Genomic DNA, 27640 nt, shown 5'->3' with positions numbered 1-27640 from the left:
AAAAAAATAATCTTTTTTTTTCCTTCACTATAATAAAGGGCTAAACCAGACCGAAATATACTTACAACTGATGTATTGCTTGCTTTTCATTTGGCACAGTTATGCTTTTTCATGGCAAATCAAGAAATGGCTTGCTTGAAAATGTGTTCTGGCTTTTGGTCTCTTCAAGACAAAATTTTGCCTTATAGACAGACTGGATGCATACTTGATACTTCCAGAGTTATTTGGCAAAGGCGTGCATGGCTATTTTTTTCAGCAAAGTCAAAATATAAACACAGAGTATGATTCAAGTACCCTTAAAGAAAATAAAAATGCTGAACCAGAATTCAGTGCATGTTATTTTGCCAGCTATCTTTGCATTGAGCAATTATTTTGACACACAAAATTTCATGTGAGTAATCAAATCTGTCATCTTGGCAATGGAAACATAATTCAGGAATAATCTGCATGCCTAATGATAGGAAAATGATGAAGGTCTTGCCTCAAGCTATTCCAGCAGCTAGTTCTGCTTGCTTTATTTTGATATGAGAGAAATATTTGTTCCTGAACTGAACATGAATGGTGTTTTCCCCACTGCTTACAAGTCTACATTTTACTGAATAAAAAAGAAAACATGGTAGGTATCTTATCAAATACTTCTATTATCTTTTTATATATTATTATGGGTCTGGTTTGCATTCAGTGAAGAACAGAGGTATTTTTAAGTGGAAAAATGCTTTTTGGTACTTAGCCTTTCTAGGAGGATTTTGCTACCAAAAAAAAATATTTGAGATCCTAGGAAGGGAAGTGTTTCCAGTTTCAGTCCATGGTGGCATCAGCTGCCTCTGTAAGAATTCCAGCGAAAGTCTGAATACCAGTACGTAGAAAGAACAACCTGCCATACTCCAGTGAAACTGTTACCTCCACAAAGCAATGTAGATGTCATTGCCAAGCACTCAGTAGTAATTTTTTTGTTTAATTAGGTATAGTGCAATTGTTCCTATCAGCTCCTCTTTTGTTGCAGAGTATCACCAAGTATGGGAAAGTATATTTTCTTAGAGTGATTCCTTCATGTTTGTCTGCCAGAAGAAAATATAATGGTGAGCATAATTCACAAAATGGGAAAATGTTCCATTTTTCCAGTCTGTCCAAAATCATTTACACTAGAAAATGAGTAATTCAACAAGGAAATGAGGACAGAACCAACTAGAGGTTATCTTTTGTATAAGTTACTCATGAAACTGTTTCTGTAGCTTCAGAAGCAACACATTTGGGTACTTCCCTGAATGGAAATGAGATAGGAAGGATTTAATATCTGAATTATACAGTGTTAGCAGCTGTGACCTCTTTGCTCATAATTTATAAGAAACAGCACACCATAGGAACCTGGGACAGCCCCTCTCTGCAGTACAGTCAGGCTGTGCTGGAACCTGGCAGCCAGGAAAGCAAGCTTGGTAGTCCACATAAACAACATAGTCCATAATTTTCACCTCATCTCTAAGACAAGTTAACTGCAGAAGTTAGGAAGATGAAGTATAACTATCTGTGTGTCTGTTTTACTGTTCTATTTCTTTTTAGTAGTTATTGTCCGTGTGAAATAATGTATTTATGTTCCTTTATGTTCACTGTAAAGTTAAGAAATAGTGGACAGTGTGATAAATTCTTTGTTATCTTGTGGTTATTTCACTGTAAATTAGTAGCTCAGAGCAGTAAAAATAAAATTTTCTTGCATAGAATAATCTTTTACAGCGTTTCTAGTTTCAAAAATGTCGGAAATAATGTTGTAAAAAATTCAGCATATATATGATCATCCATTTTAATTCCAGAGAAAGGTGACTCAACAGAAATCCCACCAAATTTACTGTGTTATCCCATACTCATTCAATCTAAAATCTTCTGCCTTTGTTTTTTAATTTTAGCATTATCTTACAGATTGAATATTGTTATAATTGTGTTCCAAGTTGTTAGAATAATAATTGAATTGTAATATCAATTTGCTCATTCCTTTTTTAGGTCACATCCAGCCATTCAGAGAGCTACTAAAATTTCTGCATGTTTTACTGATACCTTTTCCTCTAGGTTCCATCCAACCATCTACTAAAATGTTTGCATGTTTCATCTTTGTATTTTTGCAGGTTTCAGTTATCCATTCATCTCTCAACTAAAACTGTACAGTTGTTGTACATATGTACTTCAAGTCCACTTGATGGGACTGCCGAACAGTCTTTGAAAATCAGATGGGTAATTGAAGGCAACTAAATTTTAAACTCTTCGTCTTGGAAGGGCTAAACTGTGCTTAGTAATTTCAGCATAAACCGAAAAGATTCAGCAGATTGGTTGAGTTCCTCTGTGTGTGTTTACGTACCATGAAGACACAGGTTCACTCTTTGTGTTGTTTACCTACATCCTGCCTTAGCCCTGAACATTTGCTCCGGTGTGCAGTAGCACAGATAAATGTTAAGTCACCTGCAGCTGCGAAACAGTGCCTCTTCGCTGCAAAACAGTGCCTCTTCCCTGCTCACCACTCTGCCTATCTCTCATGCCAGCTTCTGCGGCCGTCAGTGCGAGCAGGGAACAACAACAAAGAAAGATTAATTTGTTTACGGGCTCTGTTAGTGGATTAAATCACATTTCAGGTGCTGTTCCAGTAGAGTCAATTGCAGAAGTTCCCTGTTCAGTTCTGCAGCACCAGGCTTTTGACATTGACACATGGCTTTCAAATTGTCTTTTAAACAGCTGAAAAATAGAAAAGTAAACTAATAGATTAATATGATTTTGCCACTTCTGCAAAACACTGTTTATCAACGATGTGATTGATGGCAGAATAGCAGCTTCCACTTTTGTGTGGTAGATTTCAAATCAAGGGAAAGTAGGTCTAAAATTCATAAGCAGTTCATATATAAATCAGTAGTTATTACTTATATTTTGACAGATTTTTCTACACTACTGCTCTGTCAGCAGTTAGAAATTTTAATATTGAGATTACACTAATTAAAATGAGTTACTTCTGAGATATGAAGTGTTCTTTCATCCTACAAGACACTGCTCCTGATGGAGGTCCAAGAGGCCCAGTCCTCAATTAATGTGATTGTTTAGATACATGGAAATAAACATAAATATCCTACTTGCTAATGGAAATTTGCCATAGACAAATAGAAGCCAAAGAACAAAAATGTAATCTTATCGACCTACTGTCAAATGATTTTGATGAGTTAAATGAAGTGATTTCTTCATACCTAGCTCTTGACATGCAACAGGTTGCTAAATGTATTCCATTAATAGTTTACTTGCAGAAGATAAGTAAAGTGGACTAATGATCATGGTTCTGCTGCCAGGTCTTGGATTTTTGCATTTTTTCTTATCTTTAGATGGATTTTATTGCTAACATGAACAATTGCTCACCACAGGCAGCAGATGGGTTATAGCTGTTGAACCATTTTTCATATTTGTTCAATAGTCAGTTCATTTTGTCCTAGAAGTCTGAGATATAAGGAATGATGAATTAATAATTACCCATTTATCAAAACAATCCTACTGGCATGTGGGTTTTTTCATACTCTTTCCATTTACAGCACATTCAGTTGTGCTTTCATTTTGGTACTTCTGGAATGTTTGTTTGTTTTGATTTGCTTGTATTTGATGCTAACATTTTGTTTGAAAAATTATAGATTACCCTGGAGAAACCCCAGCAATCCCTCTGCAAAACTAGTAACACCTTTTTGTTGTTTTAATTTTCAAATGTTTAAAAAAATTAGAAGTCAAATTGAGCGGCCCTTTAATAATGTGATTATCATACACCATCATGTAGGATGCGTCACTTCAAAGGTTTTATGCTGATTGATCTTAATTATATTTTTCTGGCCAGAGAGAATATTCTGTACCTCTTCAAGCCATCGTCAACCACAAGGGTGACATTATTGACAAAAAGAGCTGAAAGTACACTTTATACTTTCATGAAGTATAGAGAAAGATTTGCAGTGGAATTACTGAACCTTGCATTCATTTAGTTGCTAGCACAAAACATTAAAACATCTGACAGGACTTTATCATTACTGTGTTTTCACGGAAAATCAACATCTTCAGTGTCTGCTTATGCTTTGGATGATGCAGGTGGTGAGAACTCTTCCGCTAAACAAATTCTTTTTTTTTTCCTATGAATTAGAAATAATTTTTATAAGATAACACATTAATCCTTCATATATAGGCTTTCTTTTTGCAACCAACATCCTCCTCCCAAGGGACTTTTAAAGACAATTTTGATGAATCATTAAAAAGGAATGAGTAAAATGTGACACCTAAGTAGTTAAATTCTATTAACAGACTTTCAATGAGCTTTTGGTGGTTAAGTAAGCACAAAAAATCAATATGACCAGTATTTACAAAAATGCAGCTATATTTTATATGTGGTTTTGTCATGGCTATTACAAATTATGACTTTAAGGTCCAAATCAAAGGGCATCTTCAGAGTTAAAATTAGATTCTGGAAGCCCAAATCTAAAATAAATTAAAAAAACACAAAACAAACCCTCTTTAAAAATTTAAGTTAATATTCATCCAAAGTTGTTCTTGTTCATTTTCCTCCACTTTGAAATGTTCTCCAGATGATTTTCTGATACTGTATAAAAGACATGTTAATTTTACATTACATATGTATTAAATCTTAAATATATCCAGTTTATTCTAGCCTTTCAAATGCTACATTGGTAATTTTAATACTTTATTTTTTTTTACTATTAGGCTTTTAAGACATAGACTTTTTGCATATTCTTATCAGCAACTGGTATCTCTGAGGTTTCTAGTCAACATCTAAAATTCAAAGAGATGCAGAAGACTCTTGTAAAGATAGTCTTTACCTTATTCTGGTTTTCTAATAATCATGATTACAGTATTTCAGGTTTAATGCAAATTTCATGCTTTTTCAAGCTTTTGATTTATATAAATATATACCTCTATGTATTCTGTAAGATTAAGTGTTTCAAAATACCTCGACAACAATTGCTTGTAGTGATTTAATACCTGATAATGGTCACCTTTTACTGTGATTTAAAGGAAAATCCAGTGTGATGATAATAGTTCTGTTCTTATTTTAAATTATTTTCCTGTAATATGGGGGAAATGAGTTATTTATTCCTTGCATTTTAGATTAATAATCTAATACAGAAATTGCAAAGTGTAAATACAGGGAACTATTTTTAGCTGTTGCATATCTTGACTTAATGATGCTGAATGCATATATGGTGCACATTTTAATTGCAGACGTGGTCATCAGAGAAATGGCATCTTCCTCAGGTCAGATATATGATTGACCTTGATTTCATTGTGGCTTTTTTGTATTTACTGTGGATTACATCTCTAACAAACAGAACCACTCAGCATCTTTCATATAAACTCATGATTTAATAATAGATCACAGCCCACATCTCATTTTTCTTTTACTTGCTTGAAACATTAAGGTTTACCATTTCGGCTACTGAATTATGCAAAGCTTTCTTCATCAGTTTGAAGCTTCCTTTTTGAATGCTCCTGACTATTATGATTTCTCTCCCTTTCCTTTGCAGGTTTTACATTTTCACATAGTTGTTTTAAAGCAGATGATCATCTGTGCTTTCAGTTTCTTTATGTACTTTTTTATGTGTATTTCTTTTCACAGACGAAGATGACACATCAGGTAGTACTCCACCAGCAGGTTAGGACTGTGATAGTGCTTTGTGTGTGTATGTATGTATGTTTCTCATGACTATTAATGAAGAAAGAGTCCAAACTCTTGGGCTGAACTCAAAACATACTAATTAGAGAAAGTTTTTTGAAATGCCTTACATTAAATTAATCCCTCTTCAAAAGTACCAGACCTTCATACCAAGTAAGTTCCTTTCCACTCCTGTCCTGAGGGCTTTGGTAGAACACCTACCATTGGAAGGTAAAACACCAGTTAGCAGCTCTGAAAGCAACTCCCCTTTTCCTATCAACAAACACGGAGTGCATTTTTAAGGTTAATCTTGAAAGCAAATTCCAGAATTACAAATAAAACACATTTTTACATATTTTTACAAATATGTAATACATTTTACAAAACACATATTTTATTTGTAATTCTGGAATCTGTAAATCTGGAACCATGTCAAAACAGGTTTATCCACATAATTGTCTATCACTTCACCTTAGGCCGTATGACCTACAAGGTAGTTTGAATGTACTGCTGCATGCCATTGCTGCCAGCCTGGCAGATAAAATGCCTTTCGTTGTTTGCAATGAAAGAAAACATCACAGGGGTCCATCATGATAGATATGACATGAGCAGCATTCCTCCATTGCTGGCTTAATATGTTTTTTAAAAATAAACTGTGAATGAAACAATTTTGAACATCAGAAAATGCTTTGCAGTGTGTCAGATGGAAAACATGCTCTTAATTATCTTCACTGCCCTAAACGATTGCATTTTCTTGATTTCTCCCAAAAGAATTTGCATTGTTAACTTTGGCTTGGATACCATCTGTAAAGTCAGTAGCAGTACATTGCTTCACAGTATTAGAGGACCTCATTGTTAAAAGCTAAATATATAAATAACATTGTAAATCACAAACCCTTAAAATTTAATTTTAACTATTTATCATTATTTTGTTCAACCTAGATAAGTAAACAATTTAAAGAATTCAAAATACTGTCCCCTCAGATAAATATTGAACAAAATAAATTCATCTGTTGTCTGGAACTACATAAATCATAAAGAAAACATCAGCTTCAGAGAACCCTTCTAAATGTGAACTACTAAAAAGAAAATCTTGAATAGAAATTAAACTAAACTAATTTAGATTTTCTAGAGCAAAGGGGGAAATATTTCTGATTTTTTTTCTCAACTGTGTGCTTCCCTTTTCTGGTATTCAGGTAGTTCCTCATGGGTATGGTTCTAAATATCTAATCTAATCTTCTTGCATGAAGAAACAATGTACCTAAAATCCCAGTGATCTGAGGTCAGTTAAGCTGTGATCTCTGATCTGGTGTCGTCTAAATTGCTCTTCCCTTTCAGATGGGATGTCTAAGCCAGCGGAAAGAAAAGATTCAGGTGAGACCTCCTGAAAAACATGATGAAAGACTCCCAAATTTGCATAATATATTTGTAATTAATATTTTTTCCTTAAAGAAAATATTTAATTTTATTTTCACTGTTTATACAGTATCAAACTGTAACTGTTGAAATGCTTTTAACTATCAGAGTGAATAGGTTTCTAGCAGCTAAGCCAAGAGTGAGAGAAGGCTCTGCTGCACAATACAGGGCACGTATCAGTATTTTACACATACATACATACCTATCTATCTATATCTCTTTCTATATAGATAGATACACAGCTATTCCCTTCCTCCTCAGCCTACAGGGTGACAGTGGCTTACCTGAATCCCACACACAGGCCCCAGGAGACTGTAGGACAATGGCTTCTTCTCACAGCTCAAAGGACGGTGGGGAAAACCTAGCAAAGTCATAATCTCTTTCTTCCTACCCTGGCAGGTAACGCATACTGCACCCACTTTTGTGGTTTCAGGATTTGCAGCCTCTGGAACAAAATGAGCAGCAGGTACTTCAACCATGATTATTGAACTGGCATAACCGCCTATGCCAGCCCCCTGAGCCAACGTCAGACCCATGTTTTGTTCTGTTTGTTTAATAAATAAGAAAACATTAATATCTAAAGGTGATGATAATATTTAAGTGTTATGTGGTACTGAATTAATGACTTCATGTAAGCTTCTTCCATTTTAAATATCCTTTTTCCATTTCACCTTGTGGTGTGTTAGGTTTGTACTGCACGTGACCAGGTCCTGTACCAAGCAATGTCACATCATTCTGTTCACACCAGTAACTATCACTTGTTCTTATGTTGTTTCCATATACTACCACGTTATACTGGCATAATCTAAAGATCTAGATTATAGAGAGAGTATATATAGATGTGTATCTATATATATTTATGTTCCTGTGTGTCTGTGTATGTGTTTTTGTATGTGTATGTACATGAACATCTTTACCTGTAGGAAAGATTGTACAAGCAGACATACATAGAGTTGTTAGGCACACCCCTCAGAATTCACGGAAAGACTGAAAGGCAAATATTTTATATCAATGCTATCTATCATTTCCATTCCTTTTTAAAATTCCTAATAGACTCTAGGATAATTAAAACAGTTTTGCTGCATATTGTCACGGTTGTCATGAGTTGTCTTGCTTTTGTGAGCAATGGAAATCTTCATGATTTACAAAGGCTCCTGTCACAGTAATATCTATATAGCAGAAAATTCTGACTTCTGGCAAGTGAGTTTCTACAGAAAATACTGAGCAGGGAAAGGAACTTTTAATTTCAAGACTGGGGTTTGACTAAGTGAGAAGTGTTGTGTGACTGGTTCCTTGTTTATGCTAGTTATGAAACCAAAACCAAAAGAGCATTGGATAAGCTATAAAGAGCTATCTTCAATTCTGCAACAACTATAAGTTCAAGAGGAACGAGGGAGAGGCAGCTTTGATTTGAAAGAGGCAGGTGGCTTTCTTATAGCTGTACATCTCCACATTTGCTCAATTCTTCTGTACTACCATGGCAGCACTGGCTTTACTTAGTTTCCCCTATGCACTGGTGATAACTCCTCAAAAAAATGAGATGTAGCATTTGGACTTCACAAATTCTCACTTGGAATATGAGACACATGCAGAAAGGGAGCAGGTAACAGACAGATGTTCACTGCCTTGCTCTCCCTACCTTTTCTTGTAGGAATGAGCTTTGGCCATGGTTTTGCATGTATTTATTTACCCAAGATGTAACTGCATAGCACAAAGCCAGGGCTGTTCAGATGAGCAGGAAGACCAGAAATGCACAGCTGTGCTGGTACAGTTCTCTGCCTTGGGGAGGCTGCTCACTTGCCACTTCTCTCAGTACCCTTGTTCATTTTTGGTTCCAACATCCCAGTTTCCAGAAAAGGTGCAGTGTCTGAACACATGACACAGTCATTTCCATCTGACAAACTATTTTTCTGTAAAATATCAGCCAATGCCCATGGCAGGACATCCTCAAACTCTCTGTTTCTGTTAGGGCAGAAGAGCACAAAATTCAAAAGTAAGCTTCATCCCTGCCCTGTTTTGCTGTCAAAGAGGAAAAACTAGCTTGTACAATAGACTGAGTTTGGACTTGAGAGAGACCCGCATCATATGTGTTTCGTTTGTCCTTACAGCTGTTTGTGTTTTCAGAACCTCCATCTCTTCTGAAAAACAAAGAGCTGCCCTTTGTGCATTGCCCCTGTAAAGCACTCATGGTTGAATGCTGGTGCCATTCGAGTTGCGCAGTGCCCACCTTGGCTGATCAGGTTCCCCTCTCTTCCTCCCTGTTAGTTTCATTTTCTGTCACCACGGAGGTAGTGTTCTTGCAGGAACTGTACACAATGTGACAGCTAAGCAATGGATGTCAGTGTGAACAACAAATTACATATATTTCAGGACAACTGAAGAGAGAGGTAATAGGGTTAGATAGTTTAGTAAGTTCAGGTAAGTGGATTTTGGAGGAAGTAAAACACACTCATATGATTGACATTTCCCTGTCTCTCCGCATCTCAGTATGGTCTATTGGAGAAGGAGCTCCAGAAGAGACAGAAAAACGCGATGACGCCCAAAGGTCCACTTTATTCGTCGAAAAACCTCAGAGCGGTTCAGTGAGCGTTGGTAAGTGCTTAGAAACAAAATCAAAAGCCACTCCCAGAAGGACAGAGATTGAGGCAGATCCGGGAAAGGAATGTGCAGTTCCTGTGACACTCAGCTTTTGCCCGCAGCTGCAACTACTTCCACTGATTTTAGTTGGTTGGAAACTCCACTCTTCAAAGGCAAAATGGACTGTATAAAGAGAAGCAAACTCCAGTTGTTTAATTCAAGACAATCTCAAAATGTAACAGTTTACTGAGCACAATGGGTAAGAGGTATCGTTGCTGGAGAAGAGAGCTGTGACGCTGTTGGCTGTGATGCTGTTGATGTCAGGAAGATCTACCCAAAAGCCTGCAGCATAGATTAGAGATTGCCAGTCAGCTTTTGTACCCTACAGCTGTGTGTAAAGTAGCAAGCAGATTAATAGGAGCAGCTCTGTAGGGAAGCTGGTGGGGTCACTCCTGCTGTAACCTTTCTGTGGGATTTTCTCTGGACTAGCTCTGGTTTAGTCCAGTGGTCTCATATACCTATTAGCAGCTGGAGCACAGGTGGTAAACTCTCAGAGGACCTTTTTGGTTTTAATTTCACCCCAAAGGAATGCAGTTCAAGCACTGTGAGGACTTTCTATGTGGTGAACCAGAGCACAGTAAATGGGGACAGTTAGGAGGTTCACTTCCAACTGCACTCCTAAGCCATACTATCATGGTAAGGTAGCTGCACCCTAAGCAGGGCAGCAGCAATGGTAAGAAGCAATAGCTACTTAATATGGGTGTTGTGTCATGATACACTATGACAGGGTCAGAGGTGGGGGGGTTTATGCATGCCTATTATTTATTTTGGTTTCTGGCTAGAAAAAGAGCATTTTGGGAGGATTTATTTGGAAAATAAAGATAAGAAGTTAGCTGTATTCTGCTCTGAAGCCCATGAATGACAGGATGGAAACTCAGCAGGGGCTGGGCAGTGGTGTTCTGAAAATTGAGCTAACTTTTACCATTGCCAACCTGTTTAGAGAAGACACTTTCCCCTCCCTTCTCAGCTTAAAGAATTAATGATAGAAATGCATGAAGAGCTCCAAGCTTTCTTTTCCACACTGGAGTTTATTCATGTAAAAATTCCTGGTAGCCTAGGAACACCTGCTTGTTTTAAGCAAAGAAATTCAAATAATTGGAATGACTCGCCCATGAGAACATGGAGTTTTGTCTCAACTAGTTTAACCCGCTTCTTAGTGTTTCAAGTTCCATGTCAACATGGGCTGGGCCGAAGGCTTCCAGACCCAAAATAATTAAGCTCTGTCACACTGCAGTACTTTCATAGCCTGTGTGACTCCATCTGATTCTTACTGTCATGGCAGAGCTGGCACATGGGGACTGGAGGGAGCAGTAGTAAAACAAACTTGTACAGATGTGGCTGACCAACCACATGTTCCTCAATGACTGCATTATTTTTTTCTTTTTTAAAAAGGTGGGAATATTACATTTATAGCCAAAGTGGAAGCCAAAGATCTTCTCCGAAAGCCAAATGTTAAGTGGTTTAAAGGAAAATGGATGGACCTAGCCAGTAAAGCGGGGAAGCACCTGCAGCTGAAAGAGTCCTTTGAACGTCACACTAAGGTGGATCTTTGCTTTTCCTTTTTATGGGGCCAAAGCTCCAAAGAGAGCTTAAAGATCAGTCTAACACAACAGGTAGCAATTCAAGAGCAGTGGACTCTAAACCTGGCTTCCTCACACAGATTTCGGTGATGATCTGTGACCCTGCACGGAAGCAGACTTTTCTGCTATTCTAGTGCAGGACAAGTGGTGGTGGGGAAATCAAAGTCTTCCGTTGCCATGCCTGGGTTCCAGTTTCTTTCTAGAGCCCTTTATTTGAGTTATACTTTGCTTCTGGTTTAGGTCTGAAAGATTAATCTTTTAACTTCTGCTTTGTGCAAATATATTCCCCATATTAATGAACAACTATGTTTGATTTTTAGATTCACACGTTTGAGATGCATATCATTCAAGCTAAGGAAAATTATGCAGGGAACTATCGCTGTGAAGTATCTTATAAGGACAAGTTTGATAGTTGCTCTTTTGATCTCGAAGTCACTGGTAAGATTCCACTTGTGTCTAACATTTATAAAGATTTCTTTTTTTTTTAACCTGGAATGCCACCTGATTTTATTCAGAACCTTAAAATGAAGTAATGCTTAAAGCGAACACTTTTAGCATACAGCTCAGAGAATTTTCTTAATTGTCTGTAATTTATTTTTTAAATGAACATTGGGATAGATAGTATGTGAGACGTTCATCCAAAAAATTGGAAAAGCTGTGAGATAAAGCTAGTATTGAATTCAAATCAGGTTCTGCCACACAGGACGGAGAGCTAGGCTTAGGGCTATTCAGAGAGCAAGGCTTCATCTGGCAGTACCTGAGCAGAGGGTCATGGAGTGGTTGTAGCTCACCAGTGTTTTGCACCCTGATCAGGCACGGTATAATCATAATTCAGGAAGCTATTTCTTCCACTCTGCATCAAATTAAAGAACATCACAATGCGGAGTACACTTGACACTCATGCCTTTGTCTGATTCTGTGTTTTGAAAGACCTTACTCTGGCAGACATTATCTTTTCCTTCGAGAGCAGTTCTGCCAGCACAACAGCACACACATACCTGCACGATCAGACTGAGAAAGATGGATGTCTTCCAAAATGCCAGGGCCAGCAGCCAGTGGACAAAATAGTTGCTCACCCTCATAAAGCACGCCTAGCAAATGGCACAGACCAGACTGTTCGTTCACGAGTCAGGGGAAACTGGTCACAGTTAAGGGGACATTTGATGGCTGACTGACAGCCCAAGGGGCATAGGTAGGTGTGTGTATTCAGAGGCCAGTGAGGCAGGGATCAGCCTGGCAGCATCTGTCACTGGCTGTGGATCAGAACCATTTCATCTGATTCAGGCTGGCACAAATGGGTAATTCACACAGAGGGAATTCATCCTTGCACCAACAAGACTCAACATGAGTCTGTAGTTGTAGAGAAGACTACCTCTTTCCTCTGATGCTGAATGTACTGAGAAAATGCAAGGTGCAAGCAGGGGAGAAAGCACAGGGAATGGGAAGACAAAAAGGCCAGAGCCTGTGTATAGGCAAGAAGGAGATCAGAGAGAAACATCAGAGTGAGATCTCCTATGCAGAACTACAGAAAGCAGTTTAGAGGAATGCATTAACTAAACTTAGCTTAGCACTGAGCAGCTTTGCGCACATCAAAACTTAATGCCAACAGAGCAGCACAAACTCTAGTCCCTGAGCAGGAAACTGAACAAATTTCATATGCCTGAACTGAATTTTCAGTTTATATGAACTGAAAAAAATCATATGAACAAATTAGTCTGATTACATAAATTACATTAGTTTCAAATTATGTTTTTAATTCCTGTATTATTATTATTATTATTTCATAGAATCTTCCCAAGCTGCCCCATCCATTGACATCAGATCTGCTTTCAAAAGAAGGTAACATCAAACAGCGATCCTATGAAGCTCCTCAGTAATGGATGCTGGTAGCATGCACAGAATTTGCATCAGTCTTGGCAGACAATTGTATCAAGTACTTAAAAAAAATATTTTCTTAAATAAAGATTTAAAGATGTGGGGTTTAGGGTAGTCAGTAGTGAGTAGAACAAAATAGTTACAACACGTAGACAGTAACTACTGTAAAATTAAAGTGTCATTGCTTTAAGGGAAAATGTACTATTTAAGACAATGAAATATACGTTTCTTTAGAGGTTTCTAAAATCATATTTTCATTCACTAAAATATCCTACTGCATGTTTCCTGAAAGTTGTCAGCTGCAATATGAAATTTCCTGGTCCAAGTCCTGTACTGATTAAAAGCAGAGAGAAAATTCACACTGATTTCAAGAAGACAGGATCTGACTTTAAGTTATGTTACAGTAAAAAAATGTGTTATAAGATCATAATTACAGAAAAACTACAGATAATATATTGCAGAGGATGTAAGATAAAGCATTGTGTCTTAAGTTTTGTTACCTTTCTGGTAAAATAGCAATTCAAACCAGTATATATATAATTTTTATATTCTATGGAGAAAATTGTCTTACAAGGACAGAAATACTTAGAATGAAAATGTTTTACAAACAGAAAATTAATGCAGTTTGTTAATTTACACATACAAGCAAATCTGTGATTCAGAAGTAACTGCTTTTATTTAGAGGGATATGATTTTAAAAGTAAGTGCAAAAGACACTACATTCAAGGTGCACTCCTTTCTTGAGCACATTTTAAAAAAGCTGCAATAACTATTCTGCCCAAACAGATGAGGATATTGGAATATTTTCTGGTTTTTTAACATGCAAAACCTGGGATGAGATACTGCATCATTTGATGTAACATTTGCAGGATCTTGCCCTTTTTACAAGTATTAAGGGCATTTATTTTGTCTTTATGTGCTTTTCAGTGAAGTTCTGCTGCTTAAGGTCACATTATAGAAAGAAATGCACCTTCACAGGACTGTGATTCTATCTGTAATAATGTACAATGCATTGTTCCTTTTTTTTTAACTGATTTCTCCCTTCACTTAGACAAAGGTTAAATCTGAAGTGTAATGCTTTGCAATCAGTATTTGACACAGCTGTGCATTGTTAAAAGCACCACCCAGCAATGCAAATCTTTGTTTTAAATTCATACCAAAAGATCAGCACAAGCCTTTGTTTTTATACACATACACTATGGAAATGAAAAACAAAGCTCGTGTTGACTAGCCTACATTTATTTGTGTTGCCGAAACCTAACACAAATCTTGGCAAATTTATGTATGCAGTTACAAAAATTTGTCACCAAAGTATAATAACAAGCAATACAAACCTTTGTGTTATTTTTCACAAGTGCCTAAGGAAACATAATTTGTGTGAAAAAGGATACAAGTTTGTGTTGATTTTATACCATTATTTGTGTGTCTGGACAGTGTTGAGTGTATGAGACATGTAGAGCGTTTGCAATGCGTGTTGTCTAAGTCTTCCTGTATTAAACAAAGATTTGATCTTTTTCTATTAATAACAGCGGTGATGGACAAGACGATGCAGGAGAACTTGACTTTAGTGGTCTCCTGAAACGTAGGTGAGAACCAAGTGATGCAGTGAGCAGGTGTGGATTGCAAACCTTTAGGTTCACACACAGAAAGAGTCAGGTGTAGCATTAATAACTTCTTAAGAATTTTCTGACATTTTATTTTTTTCAGTTTTTCTAACTATTATTCCATTCTCATAGTATAATATGCAAACGTTCAGTCAATTGTACCTTTAAGTGTGCAGAACAGAAACCTCAGATTTAAGTCCATTGGGAAAAAAGTGAGCCACAACATAAAGAGCCCAATAACATTTAGTTTACTTGCTATTTCTTTTGTGTTTGCATGGAGGGTGGAGGGGGACAATTTCCTACACAGGGATGAGCAGTTCAGAAAATTGAGTCTGGTGCAGGGGTTAAATTTACCTCTTTGGTTACATTTTAATTTGATTTTATAAGCATCTTGATATGAAAATCTTATGTCATGCTTTCAAACTGTAGACATTGGTATTAATTCTTTGTAGCTTTCTGTTTCAGTATGTGCTCACATATTCAATGGTGTTTTATTCTACTTAAATTCTGTCATTGAGAAAAACTTGAGCATGTTTCTCTGGTTTCCCTTGAAAATCTGGTGATATAATAGTTATACCTCTAGCTATTTCAGACCTTAAACCCAGTTTAGCTTTTAATAGGTTAAGACAAGATAGTTAATTGGTAATTTAAGAAAAAAAAATACCACAGAAATTCTATATGCCATGGAAATTAATAGCAACTGACCACAGAGAATTTGAAAAGGAACTATATCCTTTATCTCATCTACTGCTTACTCTGTAAAAGGAAAACCCAATCTGCAGTATTAATTACATAAAATGTTCACAATGGGCTCATAGGCTTTGATGGTGAGGACAGTATTTAAGCAACTAAAGCAAACAAGAAAGGCTGAAGGTAAAAGTAGGCAGTGAAAGCAATACCTGAACCCATTCAAATCCACCAGGTCTTTGGTTTTTTAATCTTCTCATCCCTAATTAGGATCTTCAGTTTGACTTTTCATCATACTAACACAACTTACTCTGACAAATCTCATGAATGCCTGTCGGGTGTTTTATTAGCAATGTGAGAGTTGCATGTAAGAGGTCTTGGGTTTTTTGTGGAAAGAGAAATGTGATTGAAGAGTCATCACTTCACTAACAAGTAACTCATATGTTTTGTAAGATAAATACTGTATAGCCATATAAACATAGTATACCTATGGTGTGGTTAATGGGCAAAGCAAACTGTTCACTTTTAAACACCATTATTTGATATTGGTCAAATTGGTTCATCACCTCCTTGCTTCAGACAGTGAAATGCAACCTCATGCTTCTGCACTTAATTGAATAAGATTGCTAATTAAGCTCCAGTGTGGTTAACATCCATTTTTCTGAAGACAAATACGTGCTTTCCTTTCAATTTTTTCAAGAGGTAATGTTGCAGGTGCATTCCTTCTCTTTTATGTGGTTATATTTCCAAGGAAAGAGCTAGAACTTTTCACCTGTGGTGCATAATATTTGAAACATGTTTTTTTAAAAAAACCTAAATGCATAGAATCTGTGTACTGCCTATTTTCTAATTTTGTGCTGGTCTTGCAGGAAGACAAACTGGTTTTTATGTCAGTAAGCCACTCTATGACTGGTTGTGCTTCATAAATGCAATGGATCAACAACAGCACAAAATTTCAAAAGGCACAAGATCTCAAAAACACTCAAACATTTAGGTCTTTTTTTAAAAAAGTACATCTTTCAACAAAATGCACATTTTCGGGGAAAAGATCTGAAAGCAGTTTTGTGGAGAGGTCAGTCTGCTTTGGAAATAGCAAGTGGTGTTTGCCCACTACCCACAGCAGAAACTATTGTGGTCCCAGAATTAAGTTGATTTGTTCTAAGTTGTCAGAATTTGTTCTCCAGTTACAGAAGAGGAAAAAAAGAGTCTGGAATTAAATATTTCAAGCTGGTTGAAAATCAGGATACTCTAACTGATCCTTATTCTCAATTACTGCCTGATTTAAAAGGATACATTATCTCAATTGCCATGGAGTGTGCCTCTCCTTACCATGGACAGGCATTGCATGGCAAGTGGCCAGCCCCCGGAGAGGAGAATGCCACCCCATGGGGTGTGTCAGCTTTGACATATGTTTGCAAGCTGAGCTCGACTTGCTGCCCTGCAGAAGGAATCTCAGTGCAACACCAGTGTTCACTGCACAGTCACCCTCCAGAAGCATGAACACAGATAAAAGTAAAAGGAATGAAACATAAAATTACATACTCGAGATTGCCTAACAATAATTCTAAGATAACAATGTAAGTATGTCAAAGAATCTTCAGTGAGCTTTTTTTCTTTTTTAAATTAACACTGGCGTATTATGAAAATCAATAAACCTCATGGATTAAACAACAAAGTGATTTTCCACAGTTCCTCATCCAAACATGCAGAGGTTCTCAGAGACCCTCAGTGCTATTTCTGTATATGTTAAAGAAAATTCTCTGTCAGACTGAATAGACCAGCTCTAATAGAGTCTCACTGCAAAGCTCAATCTTTTTTATTTCTCAAATGTTTATTTTCTTGCTCTGCTCTGAAAAGTACTGTTTTTGTTAGACCAACTAGATCAAATCAGAATGATCCTGGTCTGATCTTAACTAATTTACATGAAAAAAAATCTCCTCCAATTCCTAGATTGTTCTAGCAGTTCACTTTTTTGAGCTAAGCTGTCAATCTCAAAAATTATCATGTTTTTTAGGATGCTTCCATTGTTCTCCCATTTAATGGCTGCCATTGTGAAAATAATTATACTTCTCTTTATTGGCTGTCTTAGCCTGGAGTTGCAGACAGTAAACATGGTATTGAAACTTCTGTATAAAGGTGATGCCTCACACAGGCCTTGGAAAACACTTCCTGCTCTTAAGATTGAGATAAACACGGGAGCCAACAGATCCATCTTGCAAGTCCAAGCTGGTGTGGAAATCTCCAGTTTCTATCCATATGCCAACTTTAACTCTGAGAAGTACTGGTGCAACTGTCTATAAACAGACCCAGATTCCCTTGGATTCCAATGTCCTTTCATTGGTCACCCCTAGTAGTAGTTACAGGGACTCAAGATTTGAAAGAGTTTTTCTGTTATGAAATGTATGGATTAGATTTAGATCTCAGTGGTGCCATCATAAATTGTAACTGATTCCACTCATTACAACAGATAAAACTGATTTAAGTGGGATTAGCCCATATGCTATTATAGTACTACATTTTCTAACTGTATTTTTTTAATAATGAAGCAATATAAAATTCCCATAACTGATTGATCAGAAAAGGCCAACTTAAAACTTATATCCAAATTCTGCCTTGAAGAAGTGTAAAGTAAGGTGTGAATGTCATTCTGAGCTATTCCTCTTATACTGAGTGAAATAAAGAAATGATGGTGGCCTTCAAATTTTGATCTAAACATTTCTAACCTTACCATAGATCCAGCTTCACCTTCTTTTATGGTATGATACAGCTTCACTAACTATTCTCCCATCATTTTATTTCACTGCTGTTAGGGAGGTCAAACAGCAAGAAGAAGAACCTGAGGTAGATGTGTGGGAGCTCCTGAAGAACGCAAATCCCAGTGAATATGAGAAGATTGCTTTTCAGTATGGTATCACTGACCTGAGAGGCATGTTAAAGCGTCTGAAGCGCATGCGCAGGGAAGTGAAGAAGAGTGCAGGTATGGATAAGGCAGAATATTCTTATGCTCAGTAGTCAAACATAAGCATCCACCTTAAAAATCCAGGCTTGCTTCATTTCCATTTAAGGGGACTTGCACGCTATAATGCAAGCCTTATTACTGCAAGGAGTTAATCAGAAGTAGGCTTTGGTCCACTGTGGTTAGCATAAACACTCTATCCCATTCAGTGCTTCCAAAAGCATCCCTCCCATTTGGCCAAACAATAGTTCCAACTGGAACAATATCTCCCATTTGTGTGGAAAAAATGTTCCCTGGTTGTATGTTACCTGATCAAACAGTATGGAAATTAAACCTTATGTTATCATTAGTATCTTCTGCTCTAAAATAAGAGTCACTCCAAACACATTGTTTGCTCTTCATCATTTCATTTTGCTCTTAAAATGACATTCCTCTGAAATCCCAGCTGCACTAAAACCCCTTCACCCTGTGCTGGGTGAGGACATTCAGGCCTGTCTTTCCCCATCTACTCTACTAAGTAGTATGAGTGGTATAATACATAAGTATAGAGAAGCATTTTTATATATATGTGCATGTATATAAAATGTATATATATGTGACATAATACATACACATACACACATGTATAAATGCAACACACTATCCATTTGCTTGTTCCTGGAGAACATTTCAGAACTGGAAGCAATACATACATCTGCTGTTCCACTGGTTTCCTGGAGGAGTCCCTTTTATTTAGGTAAAATCCTCCACAAATCCAGCTGTAATCCATCTACCTGATATACCATCTCTCCTCATCTATTACCTCACATCATAACACGTGTTATGTTACTACACATTAATTTTTATTTATATTTTTCATTTGCTGGTATATCTGATTCTGGCTACAGTTGAGGGAGGGAGAAATGGAGTTGATGGGCTTTGGCTGAGCCGCTGGGGCAGTTTCTGTAGCCAGTGGTGCTCTCTAAAGTGGTGAAAGCTTAGGGGGGAAACTCCTCGCCTTCCCCCAGGAGGCTGGGGCAGGGCTGGAAGCTGGGGCACGAATTGCGCAACTGGCAGGAAGAGCTGCTCCCTACCCAGGTGCATCATGTGGAAGTGCCTGGATGTTTTACTGGGAAGGGGGCATCTCTCAGGACCTGGGATCAGTTTGTCTGGTCCCTCTTCCCAGATCCCTGTTGAGTATGATGGAGCTGACAGCCATATCAGGATTTTTCAGTGGACAGTGTTTTCCCTACAGTAGGGGCTTTAGATATTGGGGAAAATGTCTACAGTAGTGACAAGATGACAGCAGGGTGTTCTTCCTCTCACACCACCTTCCTTATAACTTAGAAACTTTTACAATGCAACAAGATACGTAGAAAAGGCTTTTCACATTTAATAACTCCTGTTGTGTTGATATATTCAGTCTCTTGCAGTCAGACATATGCATAATGTAAACCTTAGTAGAAATTGGTTGCTAAGTTGTGGACAATTTGTTTGAGACAGTGTTTATGTATTTGAGGTACAGATACCTTGTACCCTGGCTTTAACTTTTGTGATTGGCAATATCTAAGTGTTGATGTTAAAGTGTTTTGATTTGTTTGAGTTGCACCTGGCTTTACCTTGCCAAGAACACCTTGGTCTACATTTGCACATCTCAAACAACCTTTTTGTAAAGCCCCATTAGGATTCACAGACTGACAACCTTTGCCACTTTCAAATATTTTTGCAAATGTTTCACAGCTGTGACCCTTTATCCCAAGTGAATGGCAGTGTACTCTTCATAACCTACAGAAAGAATCAGGAAAGCTAGTTTGGCTTTTAGGCAAACCAATGTTTATTCTGATAGTGGGATGCTCAACAGGAATTTCAGCTTAAAATTCCCTGTTAACTTGGTAGGGGTGCTAATAGAGAAGTCCTTTATAACAGATTCATTGCAAATTATTCCATGTCACCAGCTGTATACCATTTTACTGTGACAAAGCGCTTCTCAGCAAGCTGTCAAAGCTACACCTACCCAGTCCTATTCAGAATACAGTTATACTGCAAAGTGATTAAGAGATATTAGCTTGAACTGGGTCAGGATAATCAGATCTTCATAGCTTTGCACTTACTCTGATTTTTCTAGAAAATAAACTGATTCATGTGGACTAGCCTAAGAGTATAGAGTGATGCGTAACATTGTGTGCATGTATTCTGACAGCATTGATGTAAGCAACATCATTTCAGCATTCATATTCTTGTTTTCTGACCTTCTTTTATAATAACACTTGGCTTCCACAACAGCTTTTGCCAAAGGTCTTGATCCTGCATATCAGGTGGACAAAGGAGGTAAAGTAAGGTTCATGGTGGAGCTAGCAGATCCAACAGTGGAACTCAAGTGGTATAAAAATGGCCAAGAAATACGACCAAGTGCAAAGTAAGTGGGTTTTTTGTATGTAAGAAATAAAATGGGTAGACATGTACTTCCTTGACAAGTGTGTTGCATAGATCTCTCTCTTTGCTTAGGTTGCACCAATTTTATTTCTGAATGTCATTATACATGAGAAATATGCAAACAATGCTATATTTCTCATGACCCAGAAAAGTCCATTGTATGCTAAATATTAATCCAGATTGGCTCTTTGCCTCTAGAGAAAAGAATTAAAGATCCTCAACAAAACATGGGGCCATTTCCTAGTCAGTAGTTTTTAAAGAATCAGGAAGCACTGTGAGTAAATAAACCACTTGCCTGAAGGAAGTCAGAATCTTTCTACCATAACTGTGTAACTGTGTAACGAGAAATATTTAACATCACCTACTTACCATTTGGCTCAGAAAGCATCTGAGGAAGGGGGAGGGAGGTTTGTCTCACCTTCCACTACCCAGTTAATGATCACACTGAAGTCAACAACCTGCATTAGCCCAAAGTGACTTCAGTCATGAGCAACAGGTCTAGTGTACCCAAGCTACTTCGTCATCTGTATCATCTGCATACAATTTTACTCTCTGACTTTATCTAGAAGTGGCTTTTCAGGTGCAGACCCTTGAGTACAAGTAGAGCAATGGCTGGAAATTGAGCCCAGTTCCTAGGATGGGCACAACCAGCTCTTACAACCCAGTGCAGAAAATGCCATTCCACAGTCAGACACATCTAGGAATTACGATGTGCATTCAGTAATGCACAACAATGCAATGTTCATCAAATGTTTCTCAGCAGCACAAAACCTTAGCAACTTTTTCCTCTGGCCCTGTAAAAAAAAAAAAAAAAAATTAGCAAAAGGCCTCTTACAGAGGAGGGGCAGATTTCCTTCATTCTGTGGCTGCAAAAGTCAGTGAAGGATTTTGATTAATATTCATAGTTGACAAAAAATGTATAATAAATAGGGTACCTCTTCTTTAGCCCCTATACCTGCCATGAGCAGCTCAGGACTGTTTCACAGGCAGCTTTATGATACCTTTCCTGTTAGAAGGACCTGGACTGAATGCTCCAGTGCATTTCTTCCAGGCTGCTGAAGCAGCTGTCAGATGCTAATGAGCTTTGGTCATTACAAACCTGGAGCAGATCTAAACTGGTGACATAAAGGTGAAAGGCTCCATATCCCATTACCAAAACCCCATATCCCATTACTGATCTCTTGTGCCATCTGGCCTACCAATAATATTAACTTCTTAACTTTGGCTATTATTATACTTCACAAAAATGTTGAGTGTTGGAATGAGGATGGTGTCCTATTACTGGTTATTTTCATCTTCACTCATCTCGAGTTTCAGACTTATTTGCCATCCTTCAGAGCCTGCTCTTTTTTTTTAATTTATTTTTTCATGTCACACAAGACTGGGATTTTGGAACAAGCCAGAAGATGCTCATTGTCACTTCTACACCATAGCTCTTTTTGCTAAAAAGTCTATGACAGTTCTGTTGAACCTTAGAAATTGCTTCCCAGGACATTTTTCCAGGTCTATGTAAAAAACAGGATTTTTGCCTCTAATAAACCCTAAAGCACGTTCTACATAAAACAAAAGGGGTCCAGCAGTTTTGCTAATGTATCTCTGCTGCATTCCTGTTCAAACAGATACATTTTTGAGCACAAAGGTAACCAGAGAATTTTATTCATCAATAATTGTTCGATGACAGACGATGCTCGCTATTACGTAACAGCTGGTGATGAGAAATGCTCCACAGAACTGTTTGTGAGAGGTAACTATGTCAGCTTGCTCCTATTTCACCTGCTGTAAATTGGTGTGGCTTCTTCGGCTGCAACAGAATTATTAACATGGAGGATCTGGTTCTGTATATTTTTGTATTTGTATTAGCAGCCCTTAGGGATCACTCTTTCTGTGATCCCTGCCCATTCCCCACCCCCACCCCCACCCCCTTCTGTATTTACTAATTTAGTGAAAACCTTGGAATGGGGATATGGTGGATTTCATACTGTGCATTGGGATCTGGTGGGGCTGTGGTCGCCTTCATAGTTTTAAAGCCATTTTGGAGGCTCATTTGTCACAGCATTGGCATTCCCTAACACCACACTTCGGTACCTGATGACCCTGATACTTTTGGCCCAACTGATCTCTTTCAATTACCCTCAGATCAGGCTTTCTAGCAGTTTGTTGTCATTCCATCTGCAGGGATTTAAGGGAAGACTCATCAAAAGCTACGAATGGGCGGGCATTTCTTCACCCTTTTGCTCCCATGGTGTTGATAGTCTTACTGATAATATGGCATTGCTCACACATGCACAGCACCACTTACAGTGAGAGACACAAATCATCAAATATTTCAGAAAGCTTTTTAAAATAATGGAGCCCATCACCCCTATAAATATCATAGGATAACTGTTGTAAAGTCTCTTGCTGTTAAATGAACTGGATTAAACCAATAAGGGCACTGCGTTATGTCATCAGGTCATATTATTGTGTATAGCGGGCTCTAGGACCTAATGGAAACACAGCTTTATGAGAGGGATCTGTGGGAGGCAAGAGGGCAGTGTCAGCTTCTCGTGTCAACCTGCCTGGACAAACTGTCAATAAAATAGGGCACAAGGCAGGTATTAATCTAAACAGATGTTATTTTATTATTTAGCACATTTCCTACTAGTATCTTAATGAGCATTCGCTTTTTTGATTTAAGGCAGAAAAAGCTGCACTGAGACTGATATTAGAATTTTAAAGTAATATCATCTTCTACAGCATGCTTTTGAAAACCTCTTTCACTTAGTTTTCTCTCTTAGATTCTAAATCTTTGATTTTCTCTTTCCAAAGATCCTCCAATTTTGGTGACCAAAGGCCTGGAGGATACTAGTACCTATGTGGGTGAACGAGTAGAACTGAGCTGTGAAGTGTCCGAGGATGATGCAAATGTGAAATGGTACGCCACATTTTGAACAGATACTCTTTCCCTTGAGAATAAAACCCAGAATACTTTAATTGTAGGTAATTGTAGGAAACTTTATATACCATTAAACCTGAAAATTGTTAAGAAACTCTCAAGAAAACATTATTCAAAAATGTAGCAATAGCAAAAGCATCCTTACACATTCATGGATGAGTTTGTTTAACCTTTTCTTGTGCCTTAAGTCTTATAAAGTTTTCTCTGGAAGTTTCAGTCTATGGGAGTCTTATTTGCATAGGACTTCTATTGAAATAATAATCACTCTTTGTTTTCCATTAGGTTTAAGAATGGTGTAGAACTTACCAATGAACCTAAATCTCGTTACCGAATCAAGGTTGAGGGTAAAAAACACACTTTGATCATAGAGGAAGCCGCAAAAAATGACAGTGCAACCTACTCAGTAATGACAACTGGAGGCCAATCTGAAGCTAAGCTTTCAGTTGATTGTAAGTATGATCCATCTTGCTCTTCAATTTGTATGTCACAGTTTGGTAGCTTACAGAAGTAAACAATTTGCTTGCCTTTTCCTGAGGGTTTAAAGGGAGGCTTAACTTCCATATCAACTTCTTTGCCACAAATCTCCAGAACAGTGACTTTCCTTTAAATGCTGTTTGCAGTAATAGGAAATTAACTAGTCCTGCTGGAAAACTTTCTGTCACTTCACTAAGATGGAAAACCAAGCTATCCATCCAAAGATATAATAGGTTAAAAAAGTGAAAGTTTTGAGAGAATTATCTGCTTTTCTTTAATCCTTTCATGTTTTCACAGGAAAGCCAAACCATGGCTTTTAAGCCAAATCATAAAAAAAGTATGCTGGAAAAAATAAGTACTTCTATAAGTAGGCATACCATTAGTACGCATCAGGGTCACTCGACCTGAACTCATAGGCACAAACACATGACTATGTAGCTCCCTCAGTATTGTTTATGCAATATTTCTTTAAAATGCCTGTGGTTGTTAGCAAAATATATGTGCCCATCCTCTGAAGTTATAATACATTACGTATTATACGTATAATGTACATATAAATGTACACTATTTTGTAATACCTGTACTGTTCTTGAGTATTTTTTACAAATTTTCATCCTAAGCTTAACTGATTCATGCTGTTCTATTATCAGTCTGGAAATTATCCTCCATGGGTATTGATCTCCATCATCTTTCCTTTCATGCAACTTCTTCTGAGGATTTTCCAACTAGCTTTCTATAAAACACTGCCTTTCTCATCACCCTTCATGTCATATTGTAGTCAGGGATATTTACTGCATACAGATCATACTGTGCATTCAGCCTGGACTCTGGTCTACAGCATCTAATCTTCTAGAAAGTGAAATTGAACTGGGGTGCCAGTTCTCAGACCCAAGTTTTACAAAAGCTAGTAGTATCTGTGGCTATTCATAGGGTGAGTTAAGGCAGTTCAGTAAACATGAGAACAAGCAGTGTATGAAGTTAAGCTTACTGGCCAGTTAACCTTTGCTACCAGCCTGACAAAACAGATTAAGAACTACAGCCCCCACTTGTGATTAAATACTTTGATGAGTCTCCAGATTACCTCAGATCAGCTGGGAGAGCTATGAGTATGATAGATTGCTGTTAGATCACAGGAGTGGTGGGTCGCAATTCCTTCTAGTGTATTGATCTGGGGACACACATCCTCCACTTCTTGAAAGTTTCTTACTGGACTCTGGGGGATAGAAGCAGCCTACCTCCAGCCCCTAAACACAAGAGAGGGGACAGCATTCAAATTATGCTCCTAGGCTTAGTTCTTCTACTGGCAATATCCATGGAGTTTCCCCACACAGGATATGGGTATTTTGGATCCCCCTTTCTAAGGCATCACACTACATGAAACGAGGTTATTTTATGTAGCTTACATGTACATATTACTTGTATTTCAACTTCAGAACTTTATTATTGGAGGCTTTTTGCTGATTTGAAGACTGCTGTGATGGCTAGTAGCAGCTCCATGACAGAATCATGAGCTACTGGTTGGTATCACAGAATCACAGAATGGTCAGAGTTGGAAGGGACCTCTGAAGATCACCTAGTTCAGCCTCCTGCTAAAGCAGGTATTAGCATGAATAACTTTGTTTCTGTTTTCCTAAGTGAGACCACTGAAGATCCAACTTGCACTAGAAGACCAGACTGTGAGGCTTGGACAGGAAATCCATCTGAAGTGTGAGATATCTGAGAACGTCGAAGGGAAATGGTACAAAAATGGGCAACTGGTTGAAGCTAGTGACCGTGTAAAGCTTTATCACAAAGGAAGGTAAGCCTGTCGTGTATTGACTTGACTTTTGGTGAAACTACACTGTAGACTTGTGCCAATATGTGGGTTACTTCACTGCAAATTATCTGGTAATCAAGCCTAACCTTTGTCCCTCAAATATATTTATTTTTATCGTCACAAAAGCCATGTCTTCTTGGCCTTTTTCATCTTGTGTCTTTTGGCTGTGGAGTACAAAATTCAAATCCTTGATCTATCTAAGTTCAAGCTATGCATTTTCTTGATGTTGCTATTGCTGTTAGTATGTGATATTAAGTAGCAAAGTAAAATCATTGTTAGACATTTTAAAAAATATATAGCTTTTAAATGTCTGTTTTTCTGATAGCTTCTGTTGTGTCAACTTAGACCATGCATGGTCTACTTTCCCATGCAAAGTATGTGGAGATATCAGGTCCCTTCGCACTTATAACTGGTCCTTTTTCATGGAAAGTTTGTCAGTTAAATAAAACAACCAACAACAGGTCCTGCCTTAAACTACACTTCAGCTTAGTAGGCCATTCGTACAGCTGGGAACTGCATTTGTGAAGATGATCCTAAACAGGCTATGAAATGTCTACATTGACTCCATAACACTCACTAAGTTGCAGTAATGGACAAGCGCCAGCTGTGCAGTGAGCCTTTGGACTGACATAAGGTGAAGGAGCTCCTCACAACCCATGTAAACCCATAGGGTGAGGTGAAGGGTAGCAGAAAGGGCACAGAAGTGAGTCCTACGTTGAAAAAAACTTAGCCACTGCAGGTCATAGGAGAGCAAAAATATCATCATACTGGAAGACACAGTTAGGTAGTAAGAGCAGTGTGTGCTTTGCTCACTCATTTCTTTATTTTGGCAAACAAATAGTAGATTGGATCCTGTCACAAAAATGGTCTAACAAAAGTCAGGATATTCCTACAATGGGATCACCTAAAGATTTCTCCTTGAACAATCAAACTACAATCTAATGCCAGTGACACAGAATCCCTGCATCAAAAAGATTATATTCCTGTATTTTTCTATTTCTGTATTCAAACAAAAAGATATTAGAATTGGTTACATGATTTGGTGGTTGTCTCAACAGTATTTTGTGTAAACCACACAGTATTTAATCAGGTAAAATACCACTAAGCAGCCAGCAAAGGACTTTTAGTCAGTAATTTTACACACTTGCACAGACTTGAATTTTCACAGTTTTTTCCTTATAGCTTCAACCAACCTGTCTTCAAAAATAATTTACATTGATTTCTTTTACAATTTTTTACAGAATCCACAGATTTGTTATAGCGAGTGCTGCTGTTGATGATGAGGCTGAATACATGTTTGTACCAGATGCCTATAATATTAACATTCCATGCAAAGTACATGTTGTGGGTAAGTATATGGCACAATGACTTATATATAGCATCCCTTTCTCTGACCTGTGGAAATTAAAAGCGGTGTGAAATATCCTTGATTACAATTAGTTTGTTTCCTCTGAGCAGGCATCTACCAGAGAAAACAGACATGCTGCTTTGGCAAAGTGCAAGCAACCTAGTCAGAGTGCTTTGCCTGTGCTCAGGATCTGCTCATAGCTTATACGTAGTTCACAAGCTCCTGGGGAAGGCTT

The 27640-nt window shown here is 37.7% G+C and overlaps 1 protein-coding gene across 2 annotated transcripts in view; it reads left to right on the top strand.

Annotated features, from left to right (window-relative positions):
* The window catches only part of MYBPC1 (myosin binding protein C1), a 93705-nt gene that overhangs the window by 36054 nt on the left and 30011 nt on the right, over positions 1-27640 (top strand). Inside the window, exons 1-15 of one of the 2 annotated variants that reach the window (XM_055807652.1) lie at positions 5241-5268; positions 5630-5665; positions 7004-7039; positions 9569-9673; positions 11111-11259; positions 11619-11736; positions 13086-13137; positions 14703-14759; positions 18275-18441; positions 20683-20815; positions 22452-22576; positions 23641-23746; positions 24050-24216; positions 25877-26039; positions 27299-27405. In XM_055807652.1, coding sequence (XP_055663627.1) covers positions 5253-5268; positions 5630-5665; positions 7004-7039; positions 9569-9673; positions 11111-11259; positions 11619-11736; positions 13086-13137; positions 14703-14759; positions 18275-18441; positions 20683-20815; positions 22452-22576; positions 23641-23746; positions 24050-24216; positions 25877-26039; positions 27299-27405 — 1537 coding nt within the window. In that variant the 5' untranslated portion in view covers positions 5241-5252. Of the gene's footprint in view, positions 1-5240; positions 5269-5629; positions 5666-7003; positions 7040-9568; positions 9674-11110; positions 11260-11618; positions 11737-13085; positions 13138-14702; positions 14760-18274; positions 18442-20682; positions 20816-22451; positions 22577-23640; positions 23747-24049; positions 24217-25876; positions 26040-27298; positions 27406-27640 lie in introns of those variants that run through there. The other variant, XM_055807651.1, reaches the window with a different exon arrangement.

Source organism: Falco peregrinus, chromosome 6 (assembly GCF_023634155.1).
Source record: "Falco peregrinus isolate bFalPer1 chromosome 6, bFalPer1.pri, whole genome shotgun sequence".
In the NCBI taxonomy this organism is placed as follows: domain Eukaryota; kingdom Metazoa; phylum Chordata; class Aves; order Falconiformes; family Falconidae; genus Falco; species Falco peregrinus.
The sequence above is the reverse complement of the archived record's forward strand: the minus strand, read 5'-3'. Positions and strand labels throughout refer to the sequence as shown.